The 27,978-nt window shown below is 42.5% G+C and overlaps 2 protein-coding genes across 2 annotated transcripts in view; both read right to left on the reverse strand.

Annotated features, from left to right (window-relative positions):
• Positions 1-6,700: 6,700 nt before the first annotated feature.
• LOC104952787 (rho GTPase-activating protein 12-like) lies at positions 6,701-12,064 on the reverse strand. The gene is made up of 3 exons (XM_010779688.1): positions 11,927-12,064; positions 7,916-8,687; positions 6,701-6,754 (listed from the first exon to the last, which is right to left on the reverse strand). The coding sequence occupies exons 2-3, from the start codon at positions 8,591-8,593 to the stop codon at positions 6,701-6,703; spliced, it is 732 nt and encodes a 243-aa protein (XP_010777990.1). The 5' UTR covers positions 8,594-8,687; positions 11,927-12,064.
• A 2,738-nt stretch (positions 12,065-14,802) lies between these two features.
• Positions 14,803-27,978, reverse strand: part of LOC104952779 (kinesin-1 heavy chain-like) — a 33,087-nt gene continuing 19,911 nt past the window's right edge. Inside the window, exons 3-21 of the mRNA XM_010779656.1 lie at positions 26,812-26,936; positions 26,180-26,284; positions 25,388-25,533; positions 24,815-24,963; positions 22,192-22,391; positions 20,899-20,967; positions 20,389-20,595; positions 20,154-20,297; positions 19,431-19,619; positions 19,111-19,228; positions 18,560-18,615; positions 18,366-18,475; positions 18,182-18,283; positions 18,040-18,100; positions 17,013-17,084; positions 16,324-16,425; positions 16,003-16,210; positions 15,236-15,341; positions 14,803-15,116 (exon numbers count right to left, since the gene is read on the reverse strand). Coding sequence (XP_010777958.1) covers positions 15,110-15,116; positions 15,236-15,341; positions 16,003-16,210; positions 16,324-16,425; positions 17,013-17,084; positions 18,040-18,100; positions 18,182-18,283; positions 18,366-18,475; positions 18,560-18,615; positions 19,111-19,228; positions 19,431-19,619; positions 20,154-20,297; positions 20,389-20,595; positions 20,899-20,967; positions 22,192-22,391; positions 24,815-24,963; positions 25,388-25,533; positions 26,180-26,284; positions 26,812-26,936 — 2,276 coding nt within the window. The 3' untranslated portion in view covers positions 14,803-15,109. The remainder of the gene's footprint in view (positions 15,117-15,235; positions 15,342-16,002; positions 16,211-16,323; positions 16,426-17,012; positions 17,085-18,039; positions 18,101-18,181; positions 18,284-18,365; positions 18,476-18,559; positions 18,616-19,110; positions 19,229-19,430; positions 19,620-20,153; positions 20,298-20,388; positions 20,596-20,898; positions 20,968-22,191; positions 22,392-24,814; positions 24,964-25,387; positions 25,534-26,179; positions 26,285-26,811; positions 26,937-27,978) is intronic.

Genomic DNA, 27,978 nt, shown 5'->3' on the forward strand with positions numbered 1-27,978 from the left:
GCGCCTTTAAGGCTGCTTCCTCTCATGGGTTCAACCTCACTGAGTCTCCTGACTGCAGCGAGACTCTCATCAGCCAAAACGCTTTGTGTGTGCAAGCCAACCAAACAGGAAAAGTGAAGTATATCTTATTCTAAACCCATGACTTAATCTGTAGCTATCTAAGATTCATTTAGTCTTTGGTATATCTTCTAAAAATCCCAAACTCATTCAAATGCCGGCTGCTGGAGCTTAAATACCACCTCCTTTTTCATGTCTTCAACTTCTGTACAGAACAGAGAGGTTTTATAACAGCACTAAAGCCCCGCCTCTCACAGGGTGTTTTTTTCACTTCTTTTTGCATCTGATATTTTCTGTAAAAGTAAAATTTGTCATGATCTATTCTGTAAGCATACTGTAGGACATGACAATTGTAGTACCAATGCAACAGCTAAACAATAGTTTAAGGGTTTTAGGGTCCTTTGGCCAATAAAACACGTTTATTTATATTGCACTTTTCAGCACGAGGCAATCCAAAGTGCTTTACAAAAATACTATTAAGATATAGTGCAACCGAAACACATTAGAAACTGACATTAAAATTAGAGATGTCCCGATCCGATCACGTGATCGGGGATCGGAGCCGATCACGTGATTTTCAAAAGATCGGAATCGGGAGAAAAAAATCGGGGATCGGGTATTTCTTTTTTTTCTTTTTTTTTCAAAATACTTTTTCTTTATTTTTTTCAATGTTACAAAACAAAAATGACCATGTTCAAGTCTTAAAGTCATCCTGAGGCCTTAGTTTTGGTTTCAAATTACACAACATCATGTATGTGTTGTTTCTTTGGGGCTTGTTTTCATAGACCTGGTTGCTTATTTCTCTCAAATCTGGCAACAGAGTGGGCAGGGCGCAGTGTCTAATTGTAGCAGTAAGCTAACGAGTACTGATAAGCTTTATTTTGTTTTGATCCAATGCTGAAAGAAAGAAGCTATATCCATGTTGGATAGAATATACAAAATAAAGCTTATCAGTACTCGTTAGCTTACTGCTACAATTAGACACNCATAAATGATAGTGGTATCAAAAGCAGGCCAGCTAGAGGTTCTTACCTTCTCTGGGTACATGATGTCCCAGTGCACCGAGCCACAGCAGTGCAGTGAGGCAGGCCCAGAGAAGAGGGACAGGGAACGACAGGGGAGGGGACCCAATAAAGCACAGTGAGCAATGGAGTGAGGAGGAGAGCAAATTAAATAGGTGATGTATCCCCGTCATCCGCTCTGTGAGTACGCCACGCTGCATCACAGGCTGACAGGCGGAGAGGCTTTATGGAAACTAGAGCGGAGAGAGCTACTACCAACGGGGTAGATAGAGAGAGACGGAGGAAGCTTGAATCACATCTTCTCTGCTGTCATCCGGGCTTCTAAGTTAGAGCAACACTCCTGCAGTTTAGTCATACTGTAACCCAGTTGGTCTAGTTCAAAATTTGACAAACTTAAATGAATGCTTTGAGATAATGGTGTATTTTGGGGCAAGATCTGTGACTCTATAAGCAGGCAAGAAAGTTAAAACAAAGATGCAACTTGCATGTCTTATTGAAATGGGCATGGCTAGAATCTAGGTTACAACTTGCAGGTCTGTGGCCTTTAGAACTTTTAAACTGAATACCCCTTTAGTTTCACTTCCTTCATTTAGCCTGATATTATGATCAAACTAACCATTCAGTATCTTCGTAGAAAACTGGATGGTGTGACAGTAAATATGATGGCTTTCCTTTTTGGGAATCTCCATTCCCCAATGGTCATCACTATATCCAACCACATTTTCTTTGTTTAGTTAAAAAAAATATTTTGTAAAAGCACCACATGCATACTTTAAGATTCCTTGTGCAGTTTTAGAATTGTAGAAGCAATTTTTCGCTGTTTTTCTACGAGTGGGTCCCCGTTTAGTTTCTTATGCACAGGCACGCCATACTCATTCCCATCAATAATATCACTTTATTCCACTGATCCACAATTGGCAGTAACAGGCCAGCTATTCTGCAATGTGCTAACAGAGGCAGTGAAGAAGACCACTTCAAACATGGATGTAAACAATGGTGGGTTGAGAAATGAAATGCATCCAAAAATAACCCTCTACAGGGCACCTTTAACCTCACAAAGCTAATCTACACATCAAAGCAATCCCATTCAATTAAATGTATTTCGGTCAACATTTCCTGTATCATTGCTGGTGTGAAATCTCTGACAGATATTAGTGTTTACCTTAAGTTAAGACATCATGTCATCCGCAGCTAATGCTTTCCATCAGTTTCATTTTACATTGCCAGAATAATCGTTGTAGTTAGGAGGGGATTCAATCAGAAGCGACAGCGTGCAATGTGACCTGCCTGTTAGCATTACGTAGCTGCTACTCCAGCTTCAACTGCTCCATTATCATGGGAGTATCAAATGATGGTTGGTTTCAAAAGGGGGGTTCCCACTTTATGCCAAGAATAAATTAAACACTGAATATTTTATTAACTTTTGCTAGCATCACTGCCAGCTTCAATCAAACCTTACGGTTCTCTGAAATGCACGCCTTTAACCTCAACATGCAAGAACAAATGTTCTAAGTGAAGCATGCTATCTGGCTCACATAGCCAATACTTCATTGAATGTATTCAAAAGGTAAAATCCTGCATTTTACACAACAGCAGGATTCCCCGTAACCCTTATTTGACATCTTCAATTCTTGTGGCTGTCTTGAAGGCTCAGGCCCTGGGGCTCTTGTGGGTTTAATCCTGTTGTTTAGTCAGAGACAAGGATCAGGATAGATAATAGGGAGGAACAAAAATAATGGTGGTCACAGGTTGAACCGAGGAGCTCTGGGTTTTCCTCACTGTCATCACCGAGATCCAATCTGACAGCACGACTCTGTGGAAAGGTTGAAGGGGAGAGACAGGTGAAGAGGGGAGCACGAGGCTGACGGCAGAAGAGGAAGCAACAGAGACAGAGCCAACAGGAAAAGTAGAAGAGAAACTAAAAGGTCTAGACAGAGGAAAGAATAGAAAGAATGCCGGCAGCCTGAACATGAACCCAGTGGATGCACAATTTTCCTCGAGTTTAATATTAAATTACTAAAAGGTCCAGTGGTTCGCTTTTCAAGGCAATGCCGGCCTTCATTGACTTAGCATGCCTGTTGCCTCACTGTATGCTAGTGTGTGTGCACTGAGGATGGAATGTCAAGTATGCACTGGAAAACAAGCAGGGGCCTCCTTTTTAGTCGGCCCGGGAGTAAGACTCACGGCAAAGCTCCAGATTACGGGACAGGAGATGGTTGCACTTTTACAGCACTGCTTGCTCACATATTTGGGTTTTTACTAGGGTCATTATGTAATAGGAACAAGGACCTCTTGTTCTTACTTCAAAAAGATCGCAGCTCATTTGGAAATTGGCTGTTAAGAGGGCTATGCAGCAAATTTGAGACTCCGCAGAGATTCCATTCAGCGCAGCATGTAATTAGCAGGTTATTGTGGCGTTGGGATGTTAGGAACAGGTCATTTCTGTACAGTAAACCCTAGCTTCCCAGGACCATCAAGAGCGAGAGACAGGCTCACTCAACAGCCACCATGCTGTCCTTTCTATGAACAATACACACATTCTGCTTCACGTGGGAAAAACGCACGTCATTGGATTATAATGATTCAACTCACTGCACCAAATAAGTGGCAGCAAATTGATCAAACCTCTCTAGGAGTGAATGCGTTTTCAAAGTGCCCTTAGGAGTCGCAACCACCCACACATAGAAGTCTATTTCAAATCACCACTAGCCCCTGGTACACATTCTCAGCCTTTGCCCTGTTGCACAAGTCGGTAAACATACAACTTAGCAGAAGCCAAAGTGCGCATGTGGGCATGTTGAAAGAAACAATGAACACACCATCGGCATTCAAGAATATCTCAACGCGCACTCCAACAATCACCACAGCCAGTGTTACTGCTCTCCCCCATCTTTGACGGTGACCTGGTAATGTTGCGCTTTCTAGTCATTCATCTCGCCGCCAGCCAACCGGAGGTTCACGGCTCACAGGCTACAACTAATCTGAAGATTCACCCAAACATGAAAACACATCGTTCTGGCCTCCTGTCCCCCAGGTCTCCGCCATTCCATCGGTGCTACAGCAGCTCTGTGGGGCCTGGGCACTTTGTCCCTGTCTTTCTACGCCCACAAACGCCTCCCTCCCTCCCTCCCTTCCTCCCTCCCTTCCTCCTCCTCCTCCTCCTCCCCCAGGCATTGCCATCTAGACCACACAGAAGGTTGAAGGCAGACAGACTCAGCCGCTTCCTTTTGTTTTTAAACCCTTTGAGAATGTATCGGGATACATTTACAAGCCAGTTATGTCATTGTGACTGTAGGCACCCTTAAAGTGGAGCTTCTAGGGACATTTCTGAGAAACAAGACATGTCATACAGAAAGGCAGTTTATTAAAAAGGGGAACGACTAATCTCGTTTGTAATCTCAGGGAATTAGCGCTTTTTATTATTAACATGGAGCTCTGCCTGTTACAGACTACAGGGAGTTACTTGACAGATAAAAGTGTCAGAAATTGGGAAAGAAAGGGAGGGCCCCTTTAGCGGCTGATACCTTTTCTGGAGTGTGAAATGGTATAAAAAGGTAAAGGGGTGTGGGGGCCACTCAAGGTTCTTTTTTATCAGACAGTGAGTGAGCACAGCCCGGCTCCTGAGTGCAAAGCCACAGACGCAAACACATCCAGGGCCACCACATCTTCCCCTCTGTGACACATCTCAGAAAGAAAACAACAGTCTGTCCTCCTCCCACAATCCCACACAGCAGCCACTCATCAAGTCACTATACTTTGGAAAGAAAGGGAGACGTTTCCCATAAAAAAAGGTTAAGTCTCTGCTTCCCCACTCTTAGGATATATATAGGATTCTTAGATATGAGTAAAAGTATTCCAGAAAAAGGACCCAAAATAACTTTCTTTCTGGTAATTGAGCATCTGTTATTCTGCAGTGACTTTAAAAAAAAGAAAATAGCCGTAGAGAAACCCCATGTGTTTGAGTGAAAAACAGGCTTTTTAAATCATATGGTTTGCCACATTGTTTCAGCAAAACAAACAGTATCCCATTGCCAGGTTCTGGGAAGTGAGGAAAAGAGGTTTATTTCGCCAATCCCTTAAGAGCTTTTTAGAGGAGAGGGGAAGGGCTTGGTATCTAAGTGGGATTCATGAGGATGGCTGTCGACCACAAACCTATGCAACTCTGCAAGGTGCTGAGGAGGCGGGGGGGGGGGGGGCACTGCAGCCGCCTTTTACACACGAGACACAGAGGCGTTAATCGTCACCCCGAGATCAAATCTAATCAATTAGAGGTGGCCAGCTGGCACTCGAGCGGAGGCATGTCAGCGACAAATCCTACTAACAGGTCCATACGTCCCCCCACCCGCCCATTCATCCAGAGGCTCCTTCTCTCCATCAGAGGATATGTGTAAGGGAGGGAAGGACTTATGTTTCAGGCTGAAGGTGAACTGACTTGGTGGATAAATGACGTGAAAATTGCAAGTTAGCACTACAGCAAAAGCATCTTTTTTTGATATGGTTACGAGGGGATGATTTAACAAATAAAAAAGTTGTATAAAGTTGTTTTCCGTGGGGGAACTTTGGAGAACTTTCAATAGTTTGTTCAACAGTGGGTCATTTTCACTTAAAAACTATTTTTCCTGACGCATGTTCACAATGAGCCGTATGTTAAATTAGAAGAAGCATTATAATTATCGTTCATAGTTCTAATTGCTGTGCAGTCCAGTGCATCTGCAAAGCAGCCGCCCACACTCATTATGTGAGTCCTAATGTAATGTAACATAATAGAAAATAAAAAAAGAATGTGTCTTGATGATAGTTTAGTTAAAAGAAAAGAAAGAAACAGAACACACCTTCATAGTTCCTGCAGCTGTGCATCATTTGCTCACTTCCATTTTTTTTATAACTGTAAAATATACTACTTAGTGAAGTAGCTCAAATATTGGCACATGTCTAAATGAATCTACTATCAATCAGTCTCTTGTAAGCACTCATAACTCTCCAAAACCACTTCAGACATTACAGCATTGTCACAAAATGGTCCTCTCTCCTGCAGACCCAGTCTGTTTGCACCTGAGCACAGACAGGAAGCAGTAGGTTTTCTGCAGGGTCATTCAATTGCCTGGCAACAAGCCAAACAGGACAAGCCAACACAACATCACAAAAGGCCGAGAGAGCAGGGGAGAGGGCTCCACCTGCCCCGTGACCAGACAGTGCTGCTGAGCTTCTTATCCGCCCCTCCAGCACTACTGTACCCCGAACAACAACAAAAACACATCCCAAAGAGCGGCCCATGCAAATGTAAATTGCCGAGAGTGAAATGGGTGTTTATTTTGGCCCGTGTGACTTAACAAGCGTGAAATTAATCTAAAAAGGCAGGCAGCTAGCTACACAGAAAACAACCCCTTTTCTCTCCTTCATCGGGGCTTTGGAGGTGGGTCAATTCAATTGCGACCCACAATCAATTTAGCCGTCCTTCATGAGGGGCTATGAAGTTGTAAACTCTGTGCTTCCATTCTCACTTTCCTCCACTTCACATGGGTGCATGCATCACACATGGCATTCACACTCACACAGTGGTCCCCACGGCGGGGCGACAGGGGGCTACAGACTGATCCTCCGCTGCTGATATGACCTAGTTTCTATTCAAGCCCGTCTCTCTTTGTTCCCTCCATGGTGGAGGAGGCTGCTGCAGCCTGTGGAACAAAGAACACAAGCAGCACTTGGAGCCTTCAAACAAGCTGACCCTGCCTGGATACAGCCACACCAGAAATGGCTCACGAAGAACAGTGCAGCTTGGACCCCCGACGTCTAGAATTCTCCTTTTCTCTACTTTGATCTACCTTCACTGCAGACGAGGGAGGATAAGCCTCAGTTCCTGTTCCCATTCAACTCATTCTTCCATTCTCCTAGCACCGAGACACATATTATGAATGTGGGAAGAGGCCGAAGTTGTCAATCTAGTGACTGAAGGGACATGGGGGAGGGAAATATTTCATGTTTTCATCAGGAAGTTTGGTATCCCTGCATCAGGAATGGATCCCTACATGGGGTTAGTCACTTTACACAGATACCAGACCCCTTGCAGAGATGATCTGCCTTTAAGAATGAGCTGTGGGTGTAATAATACCATGGCCAACATTCCTGTAGTATAAGAAAATCAAATAAGCGAAAGGCAACGTTACAAAACTACACATTTTGGCCGTTGTGTTTGGCATTTATAGTACTTCCAATTTGAACCGGAGAGCTGTGAACAAACTGTTTAGTCTTTAAAAACCCAGCTGCCCAAAAAAAGAAAATGCACATCTGTACATACCAAACTAATTATGCTTCAAGGGAAACGGTAGCATTTTAATAAGGCACTGCAACTTTTGCTGCTTCTGTGGAATCTGGCAAATGAGGCACAAACAGTTTGAGGTGGGGAAGCGTAGGGGCTGATGAATGAATGCAGCTCTGCAAGAGACGGAGAGTGAAAAACATCCAATCTCTGCACATCTAATATGACAGTATCTGATGGGGACAAGGGCGGTTATCTGTAGCCGACCCATGAGAAGAAAAAAAAAAGCACCAGAGGGAAATAAACCAGGAGGAATGGAAGAAAAGGAACAAAACATAAGGCAATATTTTAGATGTACAAAACCGATGGTACTCAAAGAGTCAGTCTGCAAAAACCTCAGGGATAGATCTTAATGAGCTACAGTGCTTTGTGTTTGTTGGCCCTGCCAACGCTGGCATAGTGAACGATTTATTATTCTCATAAACTGACAAATAACTCACAAATCAAAACTCACAAATGCAACACATTAAGCCAATCCTGTAAATATGCCATTTCTAAATAAAGTAAAGCAGCAACGTACCTGCATGAGTTCTGTGGAGCTGCTGCTCAGCTCATCCCCAGACTCTGAGTCGTTGTGGAGCTTGTTCAGCCTATCTCCTGGCGGGTTGCTCATAGGGGAGGTCTTGTCACTATCTGGACTTTTGTTGTGGTTGTTCCCTACTTTGAGCGGAGGCGAGTCTGCCCGTGTCCTTGGCAACGTTGAATTATTGGCGTGGTGGTGGTTGTTGTTGTTGTGAAGTAGCACCAGTTCAGCTACCATCTTGCAGTGATGGGGACTCCCCAGGTTCTGGTTAGCATCCTTGGACAGAGCCGGCGGGGAGACACGATCCGAGGACGGCGAGGGGGTGGAGGAAGGCGACGGACGCCCAAAGCTGGACATTTCCGGTTGGGGTCGGTTGAGGTTTTCATCGGATGCCCGGCGGATATCCAAAACGGTGGGCTTGGCCCTTAAGGTGGGCTTCTGAGGGGGCATGAGCGCCCGGCGAACCTCCCTGACGTACTGCGCCGGCACATAAAAGGCCTTTGTGCCCTCCTCCTTCCTCACCTGCCACCAGTCCTCATTAGTCTTCTTCACCAGCATGTAGCACTCCCCCTGGCGGATGGCCACCATCTTGTCTTTGGCCTTGTACTCATAGTCGTACTCCACCTCAATGTAGACCTGGCCCGGGGCGATGGGCGGCCCGTCCTTGTCAGCCATGACTGCCGGAACAAGCACTTTAACCTTGACCTCAGCTGCTCAGCGACCCAGGCCTGGAGGGCACCTCATGTCCGACTTGTGGGGAACGGCTGGGCTGTGGGAGATAAGACAGTTATTTTTCGTTAAATGTCACAAGCAATAGCAAGCTCAGACACATTAACATACACCCACCAGACCACACCAACATGCTCACATTTCCTCGTACTAACCTCCCAGGCTGTCACACACACCGCTGTATTATTCACCTGATTACCACAACCACAAAGTGCTACTGCTATGACACACTAACATTATGATATGATCTAATACCAGACAGAAATTCTCAACTGGTGAGTCGAGTAAAGCCAACTCCTACCTCGGATCATCAAAAAACTACAACAGACAGTCAACACTGATTGCTCTGGTAACCGATACCGCTGCAAAGGATATCCAGCCCGGTAACCTGATCACCCTCTGCGGAGCTAAAGGTGATGACAACATGACCCCTAAGATCCTGCATGCGATCCAATAACTACAATGGCTCCCTGGAGCTTACATTCCCTCAGAGGGTGTCTGCATCCCGAAATAAAGTGTGTGTCGTTTCATAGAGTTCTGCATCATTACTCATTAATGCAGACACATTTAGAAACCTTTAAAAAGAGTGATCTTTCTCGATATATTATTCACAGTGTGTGAGTCAGAGGACAACTGGGCCTGTGCCATTCCTGCAGGGTTTGTTTTGAGATGATGACTGTCATTGATCCGTCCGTCAGAGTCTCCCCTTCGTCGGTTAACCTAAATAAATACCGGGGCGCTCCCATCGCAGAGGAGCCGCTACCAGGCCGCAGTTCCCCTCATATCATATTCCTCTTCCCTGAAATAGCAGCCATGGTGGACTGACATCCTGGAAGTGCGGGCGGTAAAAGCAGGTGCCTTTAGTGAGGCGTGAGAACGCGTTGCTGAATCTATAAGGGGACCATCCTTATGTAAAGGAATATACACACAGACTAACAGCTACAAACCAAGAATAGATTGATGGTGGTGAGAGCTGTCTGGGCCAGAATGGGAGCCCATGAGAGATGTGCTGCTGGTTCATAATGGGCCTGAATGGTTTCTGTTTGATCCGTTTCAACGCTAAGCACACACACATTGTTGCGTCATGCCAGGGCTTGTGTGTGCCTGCCCAGTGCGGGCCTGTCCCGTTACAAGCTATGACAACACGCGGCATGTCCAAGCCTTTATGAATGAATGACTGTCTCTCGAGGAACAGTCGATGTCTGTTTTAATTTAACTGTGTAGTAATGGGAAACAGTCACAAATCCTCATCCCCTAACGCCAACCGGACCCAATCTACAGCTCACACCATCACCAAAGGTGCCAGAGATGTAGTCAGGAGCATGTCAGAGCAAGCCACACACATGATAACGGCACTATCACTGATGGCGTATGACAGCCACTGTCCTGAAGTAAATACAGACTGGGTATCTGGTGTGTTTAGCTACTGCATTCCAAGATAAAGGATACAACCTGTAGTGACATGACATTGCTGTACCAGGCAAATGTCATGCTGGTAGTAAGTCCAAGAAGGAGTTTATCCGTTAGATTAGCAGCAACTGCTTCTTCATACCACTACAATCTAAAGTTGGGACACTTATCCAAAAGATTACAGCTCCCAAATATAACACCACTACAACCATGAACAGTTCTCACACTGTGTCAAAGAGCTGATAACCCAGCAAGACAACCTTAAAAACCTCACAGAGCTCGCTGGCAGAATGACATCACTAACTTTTGCAGGGGCCCACAACTGAGTCACCATGACAAAAAACGTACTGTTAACCATATTTAAAGTGGCTCCTATACAGCAGAAATGTACAACTCCACCGCCGCCCCCCCCCTAGTTCTCTCTTCTTCTCCTCCTCCTCTCTCTCCGAACTGCTGTGGTGTTTCAGAGTTCTGGCACAGGGCCCGAGAGAGTACATTTTGCTGCAATAGAATCCCTGTCACCGCATGTTGTCAGAGCAAAGTGAAGTCAAGGTTCTGCTCTGTGGAGACCCAAAAGGATCTTGCTTATGTTTAGGAACAGGTTAGCACAGCAGTGACTGTACAACCATTGTCCATTTGAACAATTCCCTACTGTCCTCTTCTTACTATTTAAGAATCAATCAGTAGTTTTTAAAGTGGGACACAAGGCAACAATAAGAATTAGTCTATCATATTTTGCTGCTTATATTATTTCCTGATGTGATGCTATTTAATATGTAAACAGTCCCATTTAAGTCATTTGGAAAACATCCACCAATCAGATGAGAGGAAAGCATAATAATGAAAACAATTAAAAAAAAATGTTAATAAAACCACACAGGGCTACGTGCTGAAAACGCTCCTGATGTACGACAGGAACATGCAGAAATCAGTGTCATGTATAAAACACTTGTGTAAGTGGCATTATTGCAAATCCACTGTAACAGCACTTAATCTGGCAACAAATGAAGCTATGCAATGCATCAACACAGGAATCACGACATGTGCTTTTGTCTGCATAAATCTGCAGACCAGCCACTGTAGCAGCAAAACATCCTGAGACCCTGACTGCCTTTGTCCCTGTGCTTCATTCAAAGCAGATGTGACCAAGCAGCATCCACTCAACATGTGCTGCTGCATTCACTTTCATCTATGCGGGTTATCTAATGCATATGTGGGTATGCATTGAATTCAAAACAGTGCTTTTGCAATTATGCACTGTTGAAAACAAGCAGCTAGGGTCTATAAATCGCAGGGGCTGAGTGGCCAGAGCATGCCTGGGGCGGTGGTGAGGGGGGGCATGGCCCATGGGTGGGGGGCAGGGTCCCTTCAAGCCCCGCAGACTGCAGAAATACAGCACAAAGGAGTTTAATCCATGTGCAATCATAACAAAGGACACCGACTCGACATTACCAAGGATTCCCAGGAGCGAGGGGACTGTTAGTCGACGTGCCTGCCGGAGAAAGCCCACCTAAACGGGGACAAATGTCCAAGCACACCGCGAGAAAACAAGCTCACCAAATCTGTAGGTGCGTGCCACTCAGACTGATGCTATCACGTGGAATGTAATGATAACCTAGCAGTTTAATTATTAAAACAAACACAAGCAAAACATAGTGTTCGTATTCAGGATATTTTACCGGTGTGAGGCGTTTGAGTGACAATTTCCAGAGGCTTCGTGTCTGGACAAAAGCACTGCAGGTTCACTCGGATACAAGCCCTCCGTTCTGCAACAGCGTGCATAGCAACAAAGTAACTCCGTCAGAAGCCAATAGCCTGTCGCTGACCAATGGTACGGAGAAGCCACGCACAACATTCAAACATACCTACCTTTAGAAACTCCAGAGGTGTCTCTCTGTGTTCTGTGTCGGCCGTATGGGTAGTTAGAAGCAACTTTTTTTTCTCCTTAATTCAGTGTGTGCTTCTCCGATTAAGTCCGCAGCAGACCTCCAGTCAGTCGGTCTGTTCGCAATCCCCCGCCTCTCTTCAGGCAGTCAAGCGTACTGCGTCAACATAACACACATCCGGTCACAGCTTTCAAAGTAAGAGCTTTGGCTGAAGAACCTGTGTTTTGTTATTTGGATCTTGGAATAACAGCAGAGGAGCTAAACATGATGAAATACAGAAAAAAACAAACATGATTGGCTGTGTAGTCAAAACGTAGACAAAATGTATTCAAGACTTTCTTGATCTTAGATGTGTTGGCACAAGATCAATTAAACGTTTCTAATTGTGTGTGGTGGGGTTATGTTGCAAGAAGTGATTATGTTATTTCAAATCAGCGATAAGTGATTTCTTGTATGTATATCCAAACAACACAATACAATTTGATAAAACGTAGCCAATGTTAAAACTGATATTCCTTATCGATCCCAAATCAATTTATGCATGCTGGGTAAGCTAGCTGAAATGAACATTAGTCATTAAAAGTCACTACAAGAATGTAAGTGTTATCATATATATTTATATTCTCAGTCATAACTCACATGCACGGTAACTTAAATTGTGTTCACAACTTTAATCATAATATTTTAAATATAGAACAATGTTGGGTCATTTTTTATACAAGAATGTTGAAAGTGCCCTAAAAACCTCAGCACCTTAACTGTGCTATTATATATTTTAAAGTCACGTCTCCATTATGGGATCAAATGCCGCCATTGTAAAACATACTATGTTTCCTTTCATACACAGATTACCTAATTTTGGTCAGGTTTTATTTGTTTTATTTTTAAGGCACATTCCTTTAATATCCGGTTTAGTCGGTGAGTTTGGGTTCAGCATGACGCAGTAGAGGTCTTTAACCCTGCATACGCTGGTCTATCGCTGCCACCCCACCCGTCTGTCAGTCAGTGCTGATAGACGGCTTCCAGATCCCCGCGGGCGGCCTGCCCCCTCCAGGTTCAACACCCCATTGACCGGTGTTCCGCATATTTCCAAAGGACCCACTGTTAAATCTGTAATGGTCTAAATTTCACTTTCCCTTAAGACCCTGAAAAATCAATGCAGGTATAGGAATACATATTTGTAAAAGTTTGCAGGCTCATCTGTTTCTTCTCATTATTTGATGGGATTTCATTGCCCATTTCCTAAAACCATTAAACATAATTAAAATGTGTAGGATAAACATGTCAAGATGCATCCCCATCTCCTCAGCCAGGCTCTATCTGGCAATCCCAGCAGGGAGTCTCACCATCCAGAAGAATCATGAATGATTTAGTGCTTGGATGATCCAGGAACTCAGCAAGTCCTCAATGGAGAAAGCTCAGACTATAAACGGACTGAAATAAGCCTCAGGCAATAAAACAACAAGTTTACATTATTTCAGAATAATGTATGAACGTCTGCATGCTTATTTAATCACATCACTTCTCCTTGTGTATTTGCATATTTGTGTAAAAGCACACCCTATTGGTGTAAGGGGGGAAGTGCAACACATGAGCATTGGTTGTTCCACTGATATTTAGTTCTGTTCTGAGGTTTATGGACTGATAATGTGAATGTTTTGGCATATAAAAAAGATTAATTCATTTTAAGGCGTTACATTTATTTAAAAAAAAAACATTTAACACATTTGATCAACATAGAAAATGAAATTGAAAACGATTGTGTAGAAAATGTAATCTTCTCTTTAGCATGCAGTGTTTCTTTGGAAAACCCTTTAATACCAATAATCTTATTTTGATGGAGAAATATATGTCTAAAATAGACATATTGTTAAAATATGCTGCATTGTTGGTCTTCTTGTACAGAACATGTACAGTGCAGTTACAATCATTTTTGATGACTTCTCAATATGAAATCATGTATAATAATACTTCCAGTGGTACATTCGTTTTAAGAAAGTGATCAGCATGATAAGCAAAGGGTTTTTTCAGCAAGACATTTAAAGGTGCCTTAAGTTTAAGGAACCAAAACACTTTTCAAATGATGTCATTATTTATTTAAAGCTTTACCTTTAATATCTGAACAGTAGTAGGATGTCATTGCACTTGTATAGTGTATTTCAGGAGGATAAGTTTCAATCATCCACTTTTCTAATATAAATCCAGTCTGAATGGATTCAAAACATAATTCATGTTTAACCAAACAAGGTGCCTGCAGCTATCAGGCATACATTAGGAATGTATCTCCCCACTGATAGTGCTCTTCCTGTCATTAGCCCAAACACAAGTGCAGTTCCCGAGTCAAATCATCTCTGGGAAGCTGAGCAGTTAAGGGCTTTTAGCGATAGTATCAAGCATGCGACAAAGAATAATACATCTGATAAAATAAAGGCGGATCATGCATACACTTGCTCTTTCTGTTCTAATTAAATGGGAGCCTCCTTTTTAGCCACCAATATGGAATACACTATTGAATGCAAGATTATTACAATCATCTGCACATTACAATCAAGCATTGGCAGAACAGTGTCTTGTGTTTAAGTACAGTTAAAAAACAACTGGGCTCAAACCGAAACTAATATTTTACTCTAACATCAGGACAGAAAAGCGTGTTGCATGTATGTGGGCGACTGTGGCTGTGAGGGAGTGTGGTCGTCTTTCAACCAGAAGGTTGTGGGTTCGATCCCAGCCCATGCAGTCAACATGTCAATGTATCCTTGGGCAAGATACTTAACCCTGAGTTGCTCCCGATGGCATGGCCAACGGTGTGTGAATGTGTGTGAATGTTAGTTCCTAGAGTAAGGTACACTGCTCTGTATGAATGGGTGTGAATGGGTGAATGACATGTAGTATGTAAAGCGCTTTGAGGGGTCTTAAAGACTGGATAAAGCGCTATATAAGTACAGTCCATTTACCATGTGTTGATTTTACAAGGCACTGATGTGGTTATAGTAGAGGCTTGTCTACACAGTTTATGGAATTCTTATATACAGTTATATATATTTATATACACACTTTGATGCTGGAAGAGTGGTGCAGTGGTTTCAGGTGAAAGTTCAATATCTTTGTAATGAAAATGTAGATGGGTCTGGAGCTTCAAGATGTTACATGGGTGACTGCTCCATCTTCAGGGGCTGTAAAGAAAACCAGAAAAGAAATGAATGGAAAATAAGTGACATATGTATAAGGAAGACCTACAAATGAAAATAAAACATCTCTTCTTATGTAGCTACTATGAAGAGGTTTCTCTCACCTGCTGTCGCCCGCCTCCCTGATGTTGTTCCCGATGAGGTTGGATCTATTGAGGCCGGGGGACCGGGGGGGCGCTCCAGGGAGCTGGCCTGGTCTAATGGGCTTGGCTGGGTCGGGCACGGAGAGATAAAAGGAGTCACATACAGAGAGCAGGCTGACACAACACATGTTATTTTATTTCCCATGTCTTTGTTTGTAGTTTAAATGAGTATATTTCAAGTTTAGACAGAGCCAGTCTAGCCGTTTCCCCCTGGTTCAGGTCTTTAGGCTAAGCCTAGCTAGCTGACACCTGGCTGGCTCCATATTCAGCAATACATAATGTTTGCTTGTTGTCTTAAAATGACTCGATGGATTTGACTTATTGGAAAAACCTCATAATTAATGTACTTATTTCATACTATTGACTTTCGTATTACCACATTGTTCTACTCATTTTGAGGATTTTTAGACCTGTGCTAGTTACTTTATGATACAATATGATATTCTCTATTGTTCACACAAGGATATTTGTTTTGGTATCAGTCCTGCAGTTCCACATTAAATAAAACCATACATACAAAGTCAGAGATAAAGGGCATTAACATGTTCCAATAAGTCCAATCCAACGAGTACATTTAACATAAAGCTTCCATACACTTTGCACATATACCTGCTAACATTGTTGACATATTACTCTACCCTCATGGCCAACATCTACATGCTTGAGTGTTGAGAATCTCCATGGTCGCAGTCATGACTGACATGGTTCCAAATGTGCGTGTCCCTTACCTATGGAGGCTCTCCTGCCCATGTTCTTGGGCTTGGGAGTGTCCTTAATGCGCTCCATCTCCTGCTCGTGGCGCTTACGGTCGAGGGCTGCGTTCTCTTTGGCCTCCTTCAGTGCCGCCTCCAGGGCTTTCACCCGCTCAGCGGTGGCCCTCAGGCGCTTTTCCAGTTTAGGCAGCTCACAGCGCAGGTCTGTGTTGTCCCGTAGCAGCTTCAGAGGGGAAAACAAAGAGGGAGAGGACACAGAGAGCATGTAGAAATCACATCCATGATAAGTTCAGGGAGACAGCACTGTGGTAGTTGTGTGTTTGTATGTATTTCTACCTGCTTGTGAGCTTTGGTGAGCTGCTCGAGGTTGTTCTCCAGGAAAGAGATCTTCTGTTTATGCGTAGAGCTGCCTTCTGTGTCACCATCCACATGAGCATTCTACAGAGACACAGCTTTATTGGTACACTGATTTCAATCCATGTTGTACCTCTGCATTCATTTATCTCAGTGTAACTGATTTTTCATTGATCAAATTCTTCAAACACAGAGTATTAAAAGAAGTCGGTAACTAAAACTTCTGAATCCAAAGCAACCCATGTCTGGCTTAATGAGGTGATAAGTAGATTGGGGAACAGCAGAGCATGCTTTGCTTTTGTTTATCTCGTGGAGCCTCAGCTTGAGTGCTGGAGATGAGCGCCATGCTGAGTCTGGGTCCCTAATTTACAGCTGCTACCTTTGAAGAATCAGATGGCCTACTTATTGCACACCCTTTCTGTTCTGTTCCCTGGATTCATTAACATTTCATCATGGTGCAAATTAAATGGAGTGCAGCCGGTGCATGAGCAAAATACGCCTCTCATTCCAGGTAAATGTGGAAGTCAGGGCAACAGGAGCTAATATGATATTACACTAGATAGAAGAGGAAATCACACAAAAACCAGATCACAGGAGGATGTTAGAGTGATAGGGTACCATGAGCAGTTTCTGGAGAACATGAGGACGTATACACACAGACAGGGCTTTACCTTTTTGACGCGAGTGACCAAGTCTTGGACAAAAAGCCTTCTGAGGTTGTGGAGTGTTTGCAGCTCTCGGCCCTGTGGGACAGCAAGGAAACCCACTTCAGAAAAAAACAAACATTTGGAGACATAAAGGGTAAATATAACATAAAGCTTCACAGAGATTTGTTCCAGGATTTGAGTTATATGCTTTGGCCCAAACAGATTAGTACATAGAATGTTTTTTTATAAAGAAATCAGTTACCCATATCCTCCTGAATCTTATTATAGAAAACATGTTCCAATCATTGGTGGATGGTACCTCTACTTCAAAGTGAGATTTTTACATGAAATGCCATAAATCAATGTAAATAAAGAATATCAACTTTGAGGGTGATTTGCTGATATGATTTGGGTGGTCACCTTGATTAATCTCCATACAGTTATTGTCCTTAGCAGATATTCAGATTTGTTTAATTCTAAGGACACCTGCCTTATAAGACATAGCTAATTTGACATCCATCGTTGTTGATCCAAATCCAAACTATATATATTTAGTGTGAAATATACAGTATATTGTAATCTTTGTGGTGTTCTGATCTTTGCAGTTCCTGTAGTGTATACAAATTCTGCATACTTTACAATATGAATTTGATGTGAAATTAACCAATATATGCCTATGTCCCATGCTTAACTAATCAATATGCAACATGAAAATGTCCATGTGAATTAAACTTCACAAGTAGAGTCCTTTAAAAAGTGCAAAAAAAATCAATTGGATAATTCAGTTGCGCATTGCTTTGTGGAAGTCTAAAGTATACAGGAACAGTCTACATAAAAATAATAGCTTAGTATGCTCTATTATTTAAGTTTACTGCTTTTAACGGGGCACTGTTTCTGGATTGACATGTTACATGACTTTGTCAATTCTTCAATTGAAATGAAAATTCCTTTTGCCACCATTTTAATTAAATTAAACATCTATTTTTGTCCTAATTTTGGGTGACCTCCCCCTTTAAATGAACAGATTGAAATAGAGATGGCAGTAACTGACCACAGTGTCCTCCAGTCCCTTCAGGTCATTTCTGCCCTGCTCCCTCCTGTCCTGCATCACCCTGCACAAAGTAAAATCCATGTTACTAAATGCATGTTGGGTTATATGAAAACAATGCCCACTGAATATACAGAGGCCTTACGTGAGCTCCTGCAGCTGGCGGCTCTTCTCCTGGTCAGCAGCCTTCAGCTTCTCATGCTCCATCCTCAGCTGCTCCTGCTCCAGCATGATCCTCTGGTTCAGACTACACACATGTTGGTAACAGTATCAGTATGTCACTCATGGAAACAATAAAAGAGACTAATGTTGGTGACGTTGTGCTTTACTCCTCTAGCTCTGTCATGAGTTTGTCCTTGTTGTCCAGCTCGTCTCTCAGGCTGCTGATCTGCTTCTGATGGGTCTCTCTGTGAAACTGGATCTGCCTCTCCACGGTTTCCTGAAGACACACACACACACAGCTACAGTCACCCTCTTTAATATGGAAACCACACCAGTAAGGGACAGCTTAGGGAGACGGTACCTTGACTTCATTGGCAGACTGGATCTCGTTCTCTTTCTCCATGGTGTTGACTTTCTCTGGAAGCAAAAGAGCTGATAAGGTATCACTATCATTCTGTGAATACTGCTACAACTGCTGCAACATATAAGGTCCACAGTGAGAAACCGTTTTTTATTTTATATTGAGCTCTAGCAGTAGAAATGGCAATTAAGGGTGAAAGAACACATTTGCTTAGATTTATCTCCAAGACGTCAATGTCCACAATTGTGCTATTGTTATTGTGTTTAAATAAGTCTATGTTTAAGTATTAACTATAATGTGTAATCATTACAAATATGAGAAGTACTCAAAACAACTTTAGGGTCTGTTAATAAAAAGCAATAAAAATCTAAAGGGTGCATCATAAATATGCCATCTGGGATTCTTTTGAAGTTTATTCCCTGTATGGAAAGACATCCTACAATTCCAATGCACCTTGGGATGTTTTTGGTATCACAACTTTAAACTCGCTCTGGATCAATGAATGGTTAACGCTGGATTTGTTTTTTGACAGCACAGTGAGTGATGCTTACCTTGGGCTCTGATCCGAACTATTTCCTCATTGAGAGAGTCCACCGTTTCCTCCAGCTGTCTTTTCTTCTGCTCCACATTGTGGAGGCTGTCTGTCAGGGACTTGATCTTAGCTTCATTCTGGACAACCACAGGGAAATGAAAGAGACATTAAAACCATAATGAACTCATAAAAACTCACACAAACTATTTTTAAACCAAGAACATATAATAACATACAATAGATTTGCAAAAACCCAACAAGCCCCCCTTTGACAACGATATGATCTGCTTTTCTAATTAACCGACATATTTGTCACAGTATCCATGAGGCAGCGGTTACCTGGGAGATGCGGAGCTGGCAGGCGATCAGCTCACTCTCCGTCTCGTCCATCTTCAGGGTGTTCTCGACCTTTGAGCTCTCCAGCAGTTTGCTGCGCTTCACCATCGTCTTCACCTCCGACTTCATCTTACTGATGTAGAGGCGGGCCATGGTGAACTCTTCATCGATGAGACCGCTGCTCTTGTGATGCTGAGGGGGAAAGAGAGGAAACAAAGTAGCCGTTTTTGACAGTTTGTCCGTAGCTAAAAGTGACAGTCATTAAAATGTCCTTCAAATGTTTTTGTCCTTTTTAAAAATGTCACTAAATGTCCAGCTGAAAACCACAGACTAACCATTACACCCAAATATGCAGAAAGTGTCATCTACAGAAAAAACTGTAAACAGCAAATTAGGGGCTACCAGGGCTGCAGCTAACACTCTTTTTCATTCATCGTATTTTTTCATAGAAAATGAACTTAATGATAATAATAATTATGTTTTCTGCAGCTTTACACAAATCCATTATTTTTCGAGCAAATATTGTTTCTAATCAACTCAAACAGACAAAAAAAAACTGGAAACATGCTGCTCAAAGACACATGCAATGCAGGTGGTTTATGTTTCAGCTGCTTTAATAATGTCTGAAATGAGAATGTCATCTATTCTCAACAGGCCATAGTTGCTCTGTGAAACAATTCTTAGTTTCTAGAATATTTTTGAATTTTTAACAGTTTGGCTGGTAACCTTTATGTCGTTGCTTCCCACGGCGATGCCTATCTCGGCCAGGTCTTTGAGTAATGATGACATCATCTCAGTGAACCTCTTCTTCTGGTGGTTGGTCATCTCCTTCAGCTTCTGCAGCTCAGAGTCAATGGAGGCCAGGGAGCTCTGGTGGTGGAGGGTGATAAATATAAGTACACACAAGGTGATCACATGATCAGTGTCATGTATTTTGATGGATTCTGCTTAGAATAAGTACCGATTTCTCGTTAAGCTCCTCACTGAGAGCCTCAAACTCCTGCGCTTTGTCCTCCACTTCCCGACTCTTCTGGTCATAGTTGAGGGCGAGCTCCTCCAGCGCCTGCAGCACCTCCTTCACCTCCTCCTTGGAGGCTTCGTTCTCAGCCAGCAGCCGGTTCAGTTCAGTCTGCAGGGTGTTGTGATCCAGCTGGGAGGAGGCTAAGAGCTACAGATGGGGATAGGGAGTGAAGATAAGACAGAGATGCTCAGCCTGGGAAGGGAAAAGGGTGCAAGGGGAATAGAGTTCATCTACGAATGACATGCCACAGCTAAGAAACCTCATGTGTTCTATCTGTAGGGCTCAACTGTTGCTAGGGTGAGCTACAATCTGACCTCTCCTGCAGGGATACTAATGGTCTGCCACAAGCTGTCAGACCGGGTTTGTGCTAACAGGAACGGCTGTAGGGCTATTTGGAAGGAAGGGGAGGAGGGGGGAAGGAGGGGGGAAGGGGGGAGGGAGTTTTGTCACCTCCTCCTGGTCCAACATCTGCTCCTTCAGCTCCTCTAACTCCTGAGACTGCTGGTTGATCTCATCGTCCTGAAATAAGTGTGAGATTGTAAGAGAGAAGAACAATTATTTTAAGTACACAACTTATTTCCACCACATCCACATGCAGTACTGAACAGCAGCCAATCACGCCATCTGCTGACCAATAGAAATATCACATGTAAGAAGGACTGAAGCAGGTAATTCTAGCAATATTAGCAACATTGAAAAGTACGTATAAAGCTATTATTTATATATTTTAAATTATTCTTCATTATTTAAGTCAATAATACATCAGACAGAAAATAATAGACTTTTGATTGACATGCATAGTTAAGTTAGGGTAAACTTCCATCAGCTGTTGAAACAGGCAGGTATAATGCAGAAGGATGGATTTGTTGGTCATATGATTAAGGTGGAAGTCGGCATGAGCGTGCACATACAATGCTTAATTATGTTAATATGCTAAATGCTAGTTCACAGTACATTAGGGCAAGTCAGGTGTAAATTACACAAAAATGTTATCTCATCCCAATTAAGAATCTTACATTGAAATTAAAATGAAATTATTGCTCTAGTAGTAAAAAGGTGCATAATTCTCTATGAAAGTTAGAATAAAAAAAACATTGATAGTAGAATATACAATATACATTTGTTCCATGATTCAATATGAATTATATCTTATTTATTTTTTATGTACGACAACTTTTTATAATAATAGTATTGACTTGGAGTGAAGTTGCTTCAATGTAAAAAGTAACTTTGATGTTGTTTAATTAATCTGAAATCTTGCTAGGGGGGAGGAGTAGCTTCAGTGTAGTGAAGCTCTATTTAATATAAAGCAACTGGTAGCTTCATTATTCTTAAACAGTAAATATACAGTGGATGTATGCATGTCATGTGCAGCATTATTACCCATTACTACCACAATATATTAGTGTTCATACTTGGTTTTAGGTTATTCTATGTTCATGACTTATGTTATGGTTATAATCCGATTGATTTGTAAATGGCACAACTCTAATATGTTCAGTATCTTCTGATATTTCAAAAGTTTTTTAAGACATCATTTTATAGGACATTCATGTATTGTCTTATTCAAAAAACATTACTCTCTTATTTTTAGTGGAGATCATTAAATATTTTCTGACTTGATCAGTGAAACCACCATACAGAGATGAGCATCCAGTGAGTCAATGCCCAGCTGTAAAAAATAATGGTGTGTGTGCGTGCCACAAGCATTTGCAAAAACACTCCCCACAAAAATGTGTTCACCTTGTCATCCATCTCTTTGTACATCTTGGCCATTTCTGCCCCATACTTCACTTTCTCAGCGTCAGTGAGTTTGACCCCGGGGGGGGCGCTGAGGGCCGGTGTGGGGGCCGTCTTGTCATTGTTGAGCGCGCTGTCCAGGGCCTGCACCTCTGCTTTGGCCTTCTCTTTATCAAACTGATCCTCCACTGGCACACTCTCTCCTGCAGGGGGCAGCAGGAAATTACATTAGCATCATTTAGCATTAACTTTCTGTTGTCTCTGTCGGTGTGATGCCCACCGGGCTCTTCTGACACTGGTTGTATCCGCTACTTTTCTCTTTCGTATAGCCCGTTCGTTCACAGGAGGCCGTAACGGAGACGCGGAAACGGACCCCTAAAACGATAACGGGTCCCAAGGTAGATAGATCTGCAAAAGGAACGCTCTGGGGGGGGCAAACGGCTCCCTGTGTACGCCCTATACGATCATTTCCTGATAACGATGAAGCAATAGCCCCACCTCTCCCCACCTCTGCTGCTCACTGCTGTACCATGGTCAGTAGCTACTGACTACAGATGTTAGTGCAAAATCTACAGCTCCTCTACCACAACCATCAGCAACAAGTGGACATGAAGAATTACATGAACTACATGTTGCTAAATCCACCGCGGGGCATATGCAGAAGGGCAACCATGCTCGGGGGTCTTCTTCATTGCTTTTGGTGTATTTTGTGGCAAAAGTACAGCGCCACTTACAGGCATATGTACTACAGCGTCTCCAGCGCTCCCGAGCGGTCTCGTGTGAACGGAATACTTTTTTTATATCGTATTCAGTTCGTTTGCGTTTCGTATGCGTTTGCGTAAATGGGGTCTTAATCATCCTGTCCTTTTAACCTGTTAAGCCCTGAGACTGTTTTTCAGGTCTCAGGTTCGAAAATGACATTCCCAGAACAAATTACTATAACTTCACTTCTAAAAAGGGTAAATTACCGTAATTTTCGGACTATAAGCCGCGCCTTTTTTGCCATTTTTCGACCCTGCGGCTTATATAACGGTGCGGCTAATCTATGGATTTTTACAGCTAACGGCCACTAGGGGACCTCCTAAATCTATGGATTTTACAGGTTACAGTCCACCACCTTTAACTCTATGGGCTCTATGGCCGGTCCGCGCCCCCCACCAGCAGGAAAAGCTGGAGGCCGGAAAAGAGTGAGACAGGTTGCGCGCAAAAGTAAAAGTGGAACCGAGAGTGGTACGAGAGGCAGAACGAGAGCAAGACAGACAGACATTACGAGAGCGAGACAGTTTGTGCAAAGGTGTTAAACGTGCGCTAGGAGCGCACTGTTTAAGTTTGAAAGTTGAAAAGTTTGTGTGTCTGAAACGCTATGTGATACAGTACAGTTTACACAGCACATGTTCTGTAGCTACTATTACACTAAATGGTAACACTTGAATACGTTATGCAAATATGCAACTTGTTTGTTGAAATGTTAATAAATGGGAGCTTCCTCAAACAGCCATCTCTTTCCCGACAATCCCCTCTGTGCACGAACCCTTACATATGGTAATTAAACATTAAAACACCTGCGGCTTATAGTCCAGTGCGGCTTATATATGTACACATCATTCAATTTAGCTGCTGCGGCTTATATTCAGGTGCGCCTTATAGTCCGAAAATTACGGTAATCATCTTTTTTCTCAAAGCAATGATAAACCTGTGAGTTGGATGTAGAAAAGTCAGAATCAATATAGATGTTTTTATTTGAAAGTAAATTCAGATTGAACATAGTAAAAAATGTAAATGATAGTTTCCGTCCAAAAAAACAAACTTTACTTATAGTGAAAACCACCCTATAATGATGGGTTAGTGGACAAAAAGCTTTATATTTCTACCGTGAGTTATGTGCACTCTTTCGCTTAGTGCTAATTCAGAGGCTTGGCATTAGAGTTGTATTTAGTTTCGGTAAAAATGGTTCATATCGTCAGTTAGCTGAGTTTCTTCCCGTTAAGTGTGTATGACACATTAATTGGTTGTTAAATGTTAAGAAGCCTTGAGACACAGTTTTGTGAATATTGTTGTGTTTGGGCACCAAGCTTATTAAGAGGGAGTCTTCTGACAACTCGAGATTTCTCTGCTCTTTAGATCAGTGTAAGACCGACATGATCATGCACATTTCTGAAGAGTCATCGCTCGTGTGAAAGAAAAGGAGTCTTTGATTAGCAATTGTCATATTTAAGCCAAAGATATGACCAATGTGAATTAGCTCAAACCATAACCTTGTGCAAAAATACTAAAATCAGAGGTAAAAGTTTTAGTTGTTTTGCTTATTTTTAAACTCAACCTAACGAAAGTATTGTACTCCTTTATGATGATCACATTACTACGGTGTACATTTTATAAATCTATATTACCAAACCTTTTTTTCTGCGTTGGTTGGAAAATACAGTAGGAAAATAGGTTAGAACATTTCTAAAGGCATGAAACATCTGTGATTATGCATAAGGATAAATACTTTGTGTGCCATGGCTGGAATTTGTAAAACATAACTCTTTGAGTATAAGTAAGTACATTCAAGCTCATCAGCCTCTTTAAATATCCCAAAGCAGCATAAGTGGCAAATACATATGTGGGATGTTGTTGTCCTTACCGCCTCTCCAGCGGGTCAGCTCGCTCTCCAGCCATGTGACGGTGTTTTTCAGCGTCTTGTTATTCTCCTTCTCTTTCTCCCACTTTTTCTTCCACTGCTCTGCAGTCAGCTCCACATTCAGAGTCACTGTGTTCTTGATGGTATTTGCCCTGGTGACACAGGAAGGTAATATCACCAGCCCAGCCACGCAGTACTGATTTTACTCAGAGGAGGAAGAAGTACTCAGATCTTGTACTAAAGTAAAAGTAGAAGTACCAGAGTGTAGAAATACTCTGTTACAAGTAAAAGTCCTGCAATCAAAATGTTACTCAAGTAAAAGTACACAAATATATATATTTAAAGTAACAAAAGTAAAAGTATTCATTATGCAGATTAGCCCATTTCAGAATAATATATATTGTATGTTTTGATTATAGTTATTGATGCTTTAAAAGTTTATCACAGCTGGTAAAGGTGCATCTAATTTAGAGATTTGGACTTATGTAACTTGCATTGACATGATTCCTATGATTTCCATGAATTGTGGTCCACATATTTCCTTGGTAAGTTGTGATTGTATGTGTTAGAGCGTACCTCTGTCCAAACAGCAGAGTTGACCTGGTCTCAGCGTCATTGTAGGCAGAGGGTGAGGCGCAGATGACCATGGTGGTTCGACAGTTCCCCCCCAGGGAGTCCTGCAGGATCCGGGTCATCTTACTGTCTCTGTACGGCACATAAGCCTGACAGAGGACACTATTTACAATCAGCAGGACATACAGAGCTCCTACTGAGATCATTTAATAATATTTCCAAGGTATACTGTGTAAAATGTCATCATTTTAAAGGCTATTTGTTTTGGACTACATATTATTATTCCTACTTAAAGGTAGGGTAGATAAGAATGGAGAAACCAGCTTGAGTAAGCTAGAATTTGAAAATACACAACCAAAAATAAATCTGCCCCTTCCTTTGGACTTCCTTACAGAGCCCCTCCTCCAACACACACAAACCCGCACATGACCACTGAGGGCACGAGATAAGTTTGTGCATGAGATGGAAGGCTGACAGGCAGGTAGGCCATCCAGTTATCTCCCGCGGGCCGGGGCAGATAATTGGAATAGCTTTTTAAAGCGCCACAGCTTCCACAGATGAAATATTTGTATATATTTATTGTCAAAGCATTTAATTTATTCATTGCTATCAGGATGTTAAGAGCATTCCATGGAATATAACAAAAAGTGTTTCTGAAGTGAATTACCTACCCTACCTTTAATACTAAACTTGTAATCACATTCTCCCTCTTAGATAGGCTATTTAAAAGGCAGTTAGATGGAAGAACATAACTCTAAAAACCCAACATCCCAGAGATAGTGCTGACTGCCTCACCGAGCCCTCTGCCAGAGCTGAGATGACATTTCCCAGTGAAGACAGCGACTTGTTGATCATCTTGGCTTCATCCAGCACTGTGCCCTCTGCTCCTGTTTTACCAATCTGTGAAACACACAAACACAGGAGAGTTCTCAGAGTAAGGCCGGAAGCACACTCTATCATAAGAAAAATTACTTAATAGGATTACTTCTACATTCTAACTGCTCACAACATGGTTATCATTCTCCAAACTGTCAAAAATGACTATACCAAAGAGTAAGGAACAGTGTATTATTAACTGAAGACACATAATCAGATTTATAAAAGAGGGTTGACAAAGCATGTTATAGGTTTTACTGGCATTATGGATACCATACAGATAAGACAGTTTACTGTAGTGTCCCCTGATTAAAGGAGAGGCAGCTGTGTGTCAATAAAGTTTCATTATGTGAATTCAGTTAATACAGCAAAGCCTTCATACAGACCGGTCCGCATCTAGAAAGTTAAACCATGTTTAAAAGAAGTACTTACCACGCCTTTAAAACAAAACAAAAAATCTCAAAAACTACAATTATGTGTTCTGAATCTGGAGGAGGATGCAGATGCAAATCCAAAGCGAGGGGGAGGACGAGTGCAGGATGCAAACTAACTTTTTCACTGCCGGCCAGGTCCACGAGGTACAGCTTGCCGATCAGCTTCTGTCCGGTCTGAGAGTTCTCCTGCTTGATGTTGATGAGGAAGATGCTGTGACTCCTGGAACTGTGCTCGTTCATGTCTGACATACAGGTGTGACACATCCACACACAAACAAACACAGAAACACAATAAGCATTGGGCTAACGCTAAGTGTACATTGTTAGTATTATTGAGGAAAAGTCCAAATTATTTATGATAAGTATAGCAATTCTAGGTATAGTAAGTATTAACAACAATATTATTTGGAATAACAAGTATGCTAATATTTTAAAGACACATGGCCCAAAAGAATTCATCAGTCTACATTATAAAACTTTCCAAGCCACAATAACATGCAATCTGATTTTTGGACTCTAAAAACTCTCTGGTAAAATCCTATCCTGTTATACAGTGTAAGGAAAACATATTGAAATATTTTAACTGCACTAGTCGGGATTGCTTTTTGAACTAAATATATCTTTAAGGACTGAATTAAAAAGGATTTCACATGATGATAACAGTGTGAAAAGAGATAGCTTTTATCACAGAGCATGAGAACATGGCTGATGACTCTCCAACAAGACATAGCTATGCTGCACTGATGTCACATGCAGCATATCCATCCATCCATCTTCTCCCGCTTATCCGTGGTTGGGTCGTGGAGGTAGCAGTTCCAGCAGAGAGACCCAAACTTTCTTTTCCCTGGCCACATCAACCAGCTCTGACTGGGGGATCCCAAGGCGCTCCCAGGCCAGCAAAGAGATATAATCCCTCCACATGGTCCTAGGTCTACCCCTTGGTCTCTTCCCAGCTGGACGTGCCTGGAACACCTCCCTAGGGAGGCGCCCAGGTGGCATCCTAACTAGATGCCCGAACCACCTCAACTGGCTCCTTTCGACGCGAAGGAGGAGCGGTTCAACTCCGAGTCCCTCCCGGATGACTGAACTTCTCACCTTATCCCTAAGGGAGACACCAGCCACCCTGCGTAGAAAACCCTTTTCGGCCGCTTGTATCCGCAATCTCGTTCTTTCGGTCATGACCCAGTGTTTCCCCTACCATTGTCTTGGCGGGGCGCTACGCCCTGCCAACGGAGCCCCGCGCCCTGCCTGAAATTCAAGGTGTTTTTCTTTATTTAAAAAAAA

This window comes from Notothenia coriiceps, unplaced genomic scaffold (assembly GCF_000735185.1).
Source record: "Notothenia coriiceps isolate Sejong01 unplaced genomic scaffold, NC01 NC01_scaffold00020484, whole genome shotgun sequence".
In the NCBI taxonomy this organism is placed as follows: Eukaryota; Metazoa; Chordata; class Actinopteri; order Perciformes; family Nototheniidae; genus Notothenia; species Notothenia coriiceps.